This window comes from Fusarium mangiferae (assembly GCF_900044065.1).
Source record: "Fusarium mangiferae strain MRC7560 genome assembly, contig: FMAN_scaffold014, whole genome shotgun sequence".
In the NCBI taxonomy this organism is placed as follows: Eukaryota; Fungi; Ascomycota; class Sordariomycetes; order Hypocreales; family Nectriaceae; genus Fusarium; species Fusarium mangiferae.
Genome location: NW_024573934.1, coordinates 609,936 through 618,276, shown reverse-complemented (window position 1 = coordinate 618,276; position 8,341 = coordinate 609,936). Strand labels below are relative to the sequence as shown.

Sequence of the window (8,341 nt, the reverse complement as noted above, 5' to 3'; positions counted from 1 at the left end):
GCCATAGTCTCATTGGATCAACCTCATAGATCTTTGCGGCGCGTCGGAGAGTTAATTTTCGGTCATTTTTAAGGGCACGAAGTGCGAGAATAACATTAGCTTCACTATTGAATTCAGGCATATTGGGTGGTGAAGAAACAGTTGACGACGTAGACATGTTGTAGGTTGAGGGATTTTTGTAACACTCACGTGTTTGTAACACTCGCTTATCATGGACGTTATGATTGGATCAATGTTAACGCAACTCTGTTCAGGTCCAAAATCTCGTTGCAGAAGGGAGCCCCAACTCGCAAAGGCGAGACAAAACTTCAGGCCGGGACCAAATGGCTTGCTCTGGTTCCTGAATTTGTATTTGATATCTCGTTATGATAATTATGCCAATCAATACAAGAATGGCTAGAAAAGACATCAATTTCAGTTGGCCCTCCTGGCTGCGTTACCCTACATCCAATGCTTCGCTGCACGGGCCCGTGCCCGGGATCAACGTTATTCCGCCCATCTCTTAGTGCGTTCCATGACAAGGGGAGGTCTCAAAGCCACTCCACAGCGAATGAGTGATCAGCCAGGACATGAACCAGGTCCAGTCGAAATGTCCAATCAGCCGAGCCAGACGCCAACAACAAACAACCCTTCTCGCCGCCAAGCACTCAACGTCAGTCTCATCGTCGCACGAATGAGAGCCCATGGCTGACTTAGCAGGCTTGCGAAGCTTGTCGAAAAAGAAAGACAAAATGTGACGAGAGGAAACCCGCTTGTGCTAGATGCAGCCGCTTGGGTCTTGAGTGCATGTACATTGAGACTGTCGCGGCTAAGTATGCACTTTGGCTGATCCAGAGAGATTCGTAGCTGAATGCAACTAGGAAGAATCTTTCGATCGAGGAGCTGACGGGTACCTTGAAGCGCATGGACGAGAAACTCGATGTCCTCACAGCTTTCGCTCAACGTCAAGCGCCTACGACGGCATCAACTCCGGGAGACGGCCACTTTGCTGCTTTTAGTCCCTTGAATCTCGGAAGTGCAGGAGTTGCTCAAAATCCATCAACTCCATTTCTCGACACAGGCCGAGTGCTTGAAGAACTCTCACTATCTCAGCGACATTCCACCGCGCCACAGCATCTCCTCACCTGGCCTTGCTCGACTCTTTCAATGAGAGAACCGGATCTTCAATACCCGATGGAGTTGGAGATCAAACGATCTAGCTTATCTCGCTCGACGGCACCACCCCGTTGCCTTGAACCTTCAACTTCACCTAGTGGGGAGTCTTGGCTATCACGACTGTCCTTGTCACAAGTCAGCTTACTGACGCAGTCGTATTTCCAGCACTTCCACCCGTCATGCCTCATCCTCGATGAGTCTCTCTTCTACTCAAAGGTTCTAAGCAACGCCGTCCAGACCAACTTTGCGCCGAACTATAGCTCGTGCACGGTTCTGCTTGTCTGTAGCTTAGGGTCCATTGTTGCTCACTACTCTGGACACGACGAGTGGTCATCAGGCAACGAGCAAGATGTCGGCCTCGGTTTCTTCAATTTGGCAAACGAAATGTTCCGCGATTTGGAGAGGTGTGATTGGGAGAGCGTCCAGTGCCTGCTCCTGATGGGGTAAGCTGTCCTCTACCTGGAGCTTCACCACCTGCTAACAAAGATAGTCTGTTCTATTCTGCCAAACTCAGGGTATATGATGCCTGGCAAGCCAACCATAAAGCTTGTTGTACTGTCTCAGTACTCGTGCCACTGTATGCTAGCACTTCTTGTTCCTGGTATCCTCCGACTCACTCTGCCCCAGGCAACGCACATTAGAGGCGCAGCATTGCCAGCTATTCTGGATTGCATATCTTCAAGAGAGGTAAGAATTGTTACAGTGCAGCCAATTCCAATCTGACGATGACCTTTCAGCCAAATTCTCGCAGAGTTCGACTTTCCTGCCAGCGGGCTTGGGAAGCTCGCGAGCAGCATGCCTCTACCTGTCGTCCCTGGAGCAGGCACCGACCCTTGCCACGCTCAGTACCAGTTCTTCTTCTTAGCTCTCATTTCAATGAGAAAGTTGTTAAACCGAATTTTGTTCCACCTTTATAGCCGAGGTTAGCCACCGGGCTTAAGGATATCCTCGAGGGAGCTAACAGTGTCTAGACCATACCGAAGACCCCGCAAACGGAGAACCGACACCGACCGATAAGCCTGCCGCGTTTCTATCCGTATCGCCATCGGTGATGTTCGAACTCGACCGTCAGCTTGAAGAGTGGAGAACCTGTTTGCCCCAGGGACTCGATTCTCTACCCTACTCAGAAGCTCAAGTTGCAGAAGTCCCTGAATTTGATCAGACTCGGTCGACGGATGAGAGACTGCGTGGTCATCTGATGGCTCGCTACTTCGCAGCAAAGTCCATCATTCATCGACCATACATCTACAAAACACTGCATCACGGCGCTGTGGCTTCTCTTAGTGATGCCGACGCCGCAGGCGCGCGTACAGCCGTTGGTAGCGCGTTGATGTCCGTGGTAGTAAGTGGAATCTTACATGAGCCGTTGGTATTGTTGCTTCATCCTATCAATTCTTGCAGAAGGTATGGTACTCCATCATAATACGATCGTACACTGACCCTTCTAGTTTGTTTGCTTGCGAGCTACAACTTTCCTTTGTCCTCCGTAGCTCCTATCACTATCTATTGCCACAGAATTGGAAAATCGCGGAAGAGGCACGTAAAGCTGCTTCAGGCTTGATAGAAGACATGTCGCCGACAGCTTTTCGAGATGGCGAAATATTAAAACTTCTGGCTTGCTAGAAGAAACTTACTGAACATGTATTTTATAATTGCTTGAGTACGGTCTTCTAATTGATCCACTGATTCTCCTTGGGCGACCTAAAGTAAACTGTCAACCCCTCGTCCCTCGAGTCCTTGGCCGCTGTCACGCGATACTCGGAATCTTTCTCCACCACCCACTTATTGAAGCTATCATCCCAGTATGACAGACTGACCCTGTCAATCTTCATACGCGCAGTGACAGTCTGACCGACAGGGACAAAGACTTTGTCCCAGCCCTTCAGCTCCCTCACTGGTCGATGGAGCCTCGGGTTAATCTGACCAACATAGAACTGGACGATCTCCTTTCCATCCCGCGATCCAGTGTTGGTGACATCCACTTCAACCTCGATACCCATTTCTTCATGGTACTCATGGCTGCTGATGTGCATGTTACCGTACTCAAACGTGGTGTACGACAACCCGGCACCAAAGGGGAAAAGAGGTTCGATCTTGCGATGATCGTAGAATCGATAGCCGGCGTAGATACCCTCCCCGTAGTGAACCACATCATTCTCACCAGGATAGTTATCGTAAGGTGGAGTATCTTCGATGCGTTTGGGAAAGGTAATGGGTAGCCTTCCACTGGGGTTCACTGAACCCAAAAGCACGTCTGCGAGACAGTTGCCCTGCTCCTGTCCTTGATACCAAGCCTGGACGATGGCTGAGACCTCGTCTTTCCAGGGCATGGAGATAGGGCTGCCCGTCTGGTTGACCACGATGGTGTTGGGGTTCACTGAAGCTACAGCACTGATGAATTCGTTTGATCGCCCGGGTAAGTCCATTGAAACCATATCGCTGGTCTCTGTCTCCCACTCATGATCTTTACCCACCACAATAATCGCAATGTCGCTATCACTAGCCACATCAACACCGTCCTGGAAGAACTTGTCTAGATCGCCGGGGTTCTCCATGAAGCCAATGCGGCCACCATCTTGGACCTCCTCGCGTTCAAGCTCCGCCATGTAATCAAGATCGTATGGCTTAGACTCTCTACTTATGGACTCAAGAAGTAGTTCGTACTCTCGACCAGCTTCCATGTAAATCTTGACTCTCTCCTCCGGCGAACCGTAACTCATGAACAGAGAAGACTTGGGAGACCACCAGTGCCGTTCGATATTGATGATGACCTCTCCATCAAGCATGAGCCTTCCTGGACCACATGAAGAAAGTGAGAACTCATGGAGACCAGTAGTCTTTGGTTTGAGGATAGTCTGTCCCCTATATGAGTATCTCTCGCCAGTCGTCAACTCTGGAGGCAGTCCATCGTAGCAGACCAAGTGGGAACTAGGTCTGTGCTCAACCATGAAAGGCTGGTCACCGTGGTTCATGTTTCGAAACAGCGATAGTTGAAAGCCCGGCTTTCCAGTCTTTGGGTTCGTCATGATGGCTGGGTCGACGAGCGGGATGTATCGATGAGTGAGGATACCTGCATGGGCTTGAACCTTGGCTGTAGGAAACTTGGTGGTTATTTCGGACTTGATCGATTCGTACGGCGTTGTGCGATAGTGAGGCGCAAGGTTGGAGCTACCTCCACCTGTAGCTACGGACCGGAGAGCATTGGGGCCAAGGATAGTGATTCTTCTCCCGTCCAAATTAGACAAGGGAAGAAGTTTGGCAGAGTTCTTGAGCAGAACAATGCCTAGAAGCTCAGATTAGAATGATACTACCCAATCTAAAGCTTCAACATACCTTCGGCGCCAGCTCGACGAAAAATCGCCCGGTGTTGAGGAAGATCATCTGCCTTCTCGTCGCCTTCCTTCCAATCAGGAATGTTGCTCTTTCCAACTTTATGTACAAGCTCGAGCACTCTTGAAGCCGAGGCATCGATGAAGGATAGATCAACAAGGCCTTTCTGGTACGCATCGACAAGATGTTTGCCTCTGCGCCGCACAGGGCCCGGCATCTCGAGATCAAGCCTGCTCTTTGTCAGTTATGGATAAGACACCATGAGAGGAGACCGTGGTTTCTTACCCTGCCCTGACAGATGGAACAACACTATTCGTGCCAAACCAGTCACTCATCACAAGACCATCCCATCCCCATTCCTTACGAAGAACATCCTGAATCAGGAACTCATGAGCGGAGCAGAACGTTCCATTGATTTTGTTGTAAGCCGTCATGACCGTCCAAGGACTACTGTCACGAATGGCAATCTGAAACGGTTGTAGCGCGATTTCTCGCAGAGCTCGGTCCGGAATCTTCTCGTCGATAAAGAAGCGTCGCGTTTCTTGGTCATTCGCGGCAAGATGTTTGATACAAGCGCCAATGCCGGCATCTTGAAGACGATTAATGAACTCGCCGGCGATTTTGCCAGTAAGGTAGGGATCTTCGCTGTAGGCTTCGAAGTTGCGGCCGCCGAGTGGTGTTCTGGGAATGCAAACTGTAAAAAGTAAGAATCGGGTGATATTGAGCGGGCGGACGCTTCGTTATTACCCGTTGGTCCGAGCAGAACATCGACTTCTTTGCTCTTTGCCTCGTGGATCAAAACGCTGCAAACATCTCTAATGACAGATAAATCCCAAGTCGCTGCTAGGGAAACCCTGCGATAGAACCCCTGTTAGCTTCGGCAACGCCGCATGGACAGAGGAAATATTACCCGGTAGGTGCTGAAGCAGCGCTGACTCCGTCAGTGAAAATGCCCCCACGGACACCTACAGGTCCATCCGAGGTCTTGATTCTGGAAACACCAAGCCGAGGAACTGCGTTGGTCCTCCACAAGTCTTCACCTGTCAGCAAAAGGACTTTTTCTTCAAGAGTCATTTGCGAAAGCTTGTTTTGCGCCCAAGCTTTAGCCTCATTTTTGACATGCCCGTTATTTAGGGGAGGCTGGGATTTTACAAGGGTCATCGTGGGAAGATTTGGGCTCGTATAAGAGAGATAAAAAAAAGTAGTGATGTTACTCGAATCACTCGAATCACTCGACTTTGAGTAAGTGGAATGCAATTCCGAGGGATCATTCCTTATTTTATAAAAGAAAAAGAATCAGCAAATGATAAATACATCTGAAAGTCATGCTACGAATGACCTGCTCATCCACTCTTTTGGTCGTGTGAGACAGCATCCTCTTGGCCCTGGCGGAGTTGGTCCGTCTGCCCCCGCCAACTTTAACGCCATGATCAACACGCTCGAATCTCGTTCCAATTTCCTTCCTACCCGATGCAACGTCCCAAACTGCCGGAGCCGCTTCAACGAGTCAACGACAGAGTCTAGTACCCTCATTAATTGCCCGGTTAGGACCGATGTAAACTTTATTGCTGGCCGCTATAAATTTTCAGCAGCATTATGAACGACATGATGGAGACAGTCCTTTTCAGTAGAATCAGCCTTGGCCTTAAAAATCATGACTCAGGAGCATTTTCAGATTCAAGTGCGTCTTCAGGTTGAGGAGAAGGGCCTAGGACTTTCTCCCGAAACTCTTTCTCAGAACTCCTCTTCAACTGAGACTCTAAGCGAGATTCGACTGCCCCTTGGTCTTGACGCCCTTGAACCCTCATTCTCAGTATCTGAACATCTTCGCTCTGTCGGAGTCGACCTTGCAACAAGACGAGATGAAGCAGACAAATTCCTGTAACCATTCAGTTGGTCAGGTTGGAAGAAGACTGTCACTCTATTGGGACCTTTCATGGCATCGACCCTCGCGGCATACGCAGCTGGAGCCTACGCACTGGCTTCAGAGCCTCTTCGTGCGAAATGGGACATCAGTGACTTCCTTTTCAACATCGGAATATCTCTCTTCGTTGTCGGGTTTGCCTTCACCCCCATGATTCTCGCCCCCATCAGTGAAACGCATGGGCGATACTGGACCTTTGTTGGCTCAGGTATCGTCTTCTTCCTCGGGACTCTGGGATGCGCTGTGACGGAAAGCTACGCCGGCATGATGGTCTCTCGTCTGATCACGGGAAACGGGGCTGCAGTGTTTTCTACCCTCACCGGCGGTGTTATGAGTGACCTCTATCGCAAGGAGGACCGCAATACGCCGATGGCTTTGTACTCCATGACAATCATGGTTGGTGCCAGTCTCGGACCACTCATCAGCGGAACCGTCGTGGACCTTCTCGGCTGGCGGTGGGTCTTCTTTATTCAAGCCATCGCCATTGGGATAACGACAACAACATTATTCTTCCTTTTTGAAGAGACTAGGAGCAACGTCCTGTTACGCCGAAAGTGCTTCGTCCTGAATGCGGTCCCCATCAAAACATCAGCAGGGAAGCTAATCATATTTGGGCCTGCAATAGAAGAACGTCTCGACATTGAAGCCAGTATTATCTGGCGAAGCTTTGCTTTCCCACTGCGTCTTCTTTTGAAAGAGCCTATTGTGTTCTGTATGTCGTTGTGGGTCTCCTTTGCTTGGGCGATCATGTACATGCAATTCAGCAGTATTGGACTGGTGTTTCGTAGCGTATATGGCTTCGACAACGCTGCGGTTGGGGCAGTTTATACTGCTACTATTGTTGGCTCGGTCCTTGGCATCGGAATCTCATTAATGCAGGAACCGATCATGAAACGAATGCTGCCTCACAAAAAGTCTTTGTCTACACCAGAACAACGTCTGCTCTCGCCTTGCATTCAGTCCGTTCTCTTACCAATAGGCCTCTTCTGGTTCTTCATGACAGCCAGACCAGATATTTCGTGGATATCTCCATGCATAGCCCTTGGATCGTGTTCAATGGGGATCTTCAGTATCTATCTTGCCGTGGTCAATTATCTCGCTGACACATATCATGGATATGCCTCATCGGCGTTAGCAGCTCAGAGTCTGTGTAGAAACATCTTAGGCGGAGTCTTCCCACTCGTCACGGCTAGAATGATAAGTAGTTTGACACTGCAAGGGACTGGTGGCCTACTTGGTGGCCTTGGGCTGTTATTGACCGGTATTCCATGGCTGCTTTACTTCTGCGGGCAAAGGATTAGAGCTCACAGTCCGTTAGCGAAAGGAATGAAGTGATCTATGAACTAAGACGGTATTGGAGAATCGCCATTTCCTGCCTGTCATCGAACAGGACTCATCCGATGTCTATGCAATACCCTACTAGATTATTACATTCTTTTGAAGCTAGATTTAGTTAACATGAAATTGCTCGGTAGCCTAGAATTATCTTATCCATTGGGAGACAGGCAATCTCTGTCATGTTACTAGAAAAGTACCCGGCAGGGAATCAAAGCTCTAGTCTCCTTAGCATCGAGGTTGAGCAGAGCGACCGGCCTTGACACCGGTGACACGGCTTTTTCGCCGGACAATCTAGCATGACATAGTTGAGTGCCGGTGAGAAAGAGCAATGCACTTCTTGGAAGTAATCATAATAATTTTGTGATCAAGCTAGCTCGAATTCAAGGCGGGGACACAAAGACTCTAACTCCGCGAGAATGGTGGGCCCCATTTTTCAACACTCTGAGCGGAGGAGGTCCGTCTCTCCGCGCCCTGGTCCGATTTGCCTTATAGACTAAGCTGTTTTCAGAATCTGGGGGTCACATCGACTAAGTTTTCCGGGGAACGGACTTCCCTGGTCAATCCGGGGATGAGCACGAGATCACCTAGACCTGG

The 8,341-nt window shown here is 49.6% G+C and overlaps 3 protein-coding genes across 3 annotated transcripts; 2 read left to right on the top strand and 1 right to left on the bottom strand.

The window, feature by feature from the left end:
• Positions 1–589: 589 nt before the first annotated feature.
• FMAN_15008 (uncharacterized protein) lies at positions 590–2,778 on the top strand (the record flags this gene model as incomplete). The annotated part of the gene is made up of 8 exons (XM_041822668.1): positions 590–652; positions 700–812; positions 861–1,598; positions 1,646–1,732; positions 1,783–1,842; positions 1,893–2,077; positions 2,127–2,559; positions 2,604–2,778. The coding sequence occupies 8 exons, from the start codon at positions 590–592 to the stop codon at positions 2,776–2,778; spliced, it is 1,854 nt and encodes a 617-aa protein (XP_041688325.1).
• Positions 2,779–2,825: 47 nt separating this feature from the next.
• FMAN_15009 (uncharacterized protein) lies at positions 2,826–5,646 on the bottom strand (the record flags this gene model as incomplete). The annotated part of the gene is made up of 5 exons (XM_041822666.1): positions 2,826–4,438; positions 4,489–4,715; positions 4,771–5,179; positions 5,233–5,339; positions 5,396–5,646. The coding sequence occupies 5 exons, from the start codon at positions 5,644–5,646 to the stop codon at positions 2,826–2,828; spliced, it is 2,607 nt and encodes an 868-aa protein (XP_041688324.1).
• A 913-nt stretch (positions 5,647–6,559) lies between these two features.
• Positions 6,560–7,744, top strand: FMAN_15010 (uncharacterized protein; the record flags this gene model as incomplete). Its single annotated transcript, XM_041822665.1, has 1 exon — positions 6,560–7,744. One exon carries the CDS (start codon positions 6,560–6,562, stop codon positions 7,742–7,744), a length of 1,185 nt encoding a protein of 394 aa, XP_041688323.1.
• Positions 7,745–8,341: the final 597 nt, after the last annotated feature.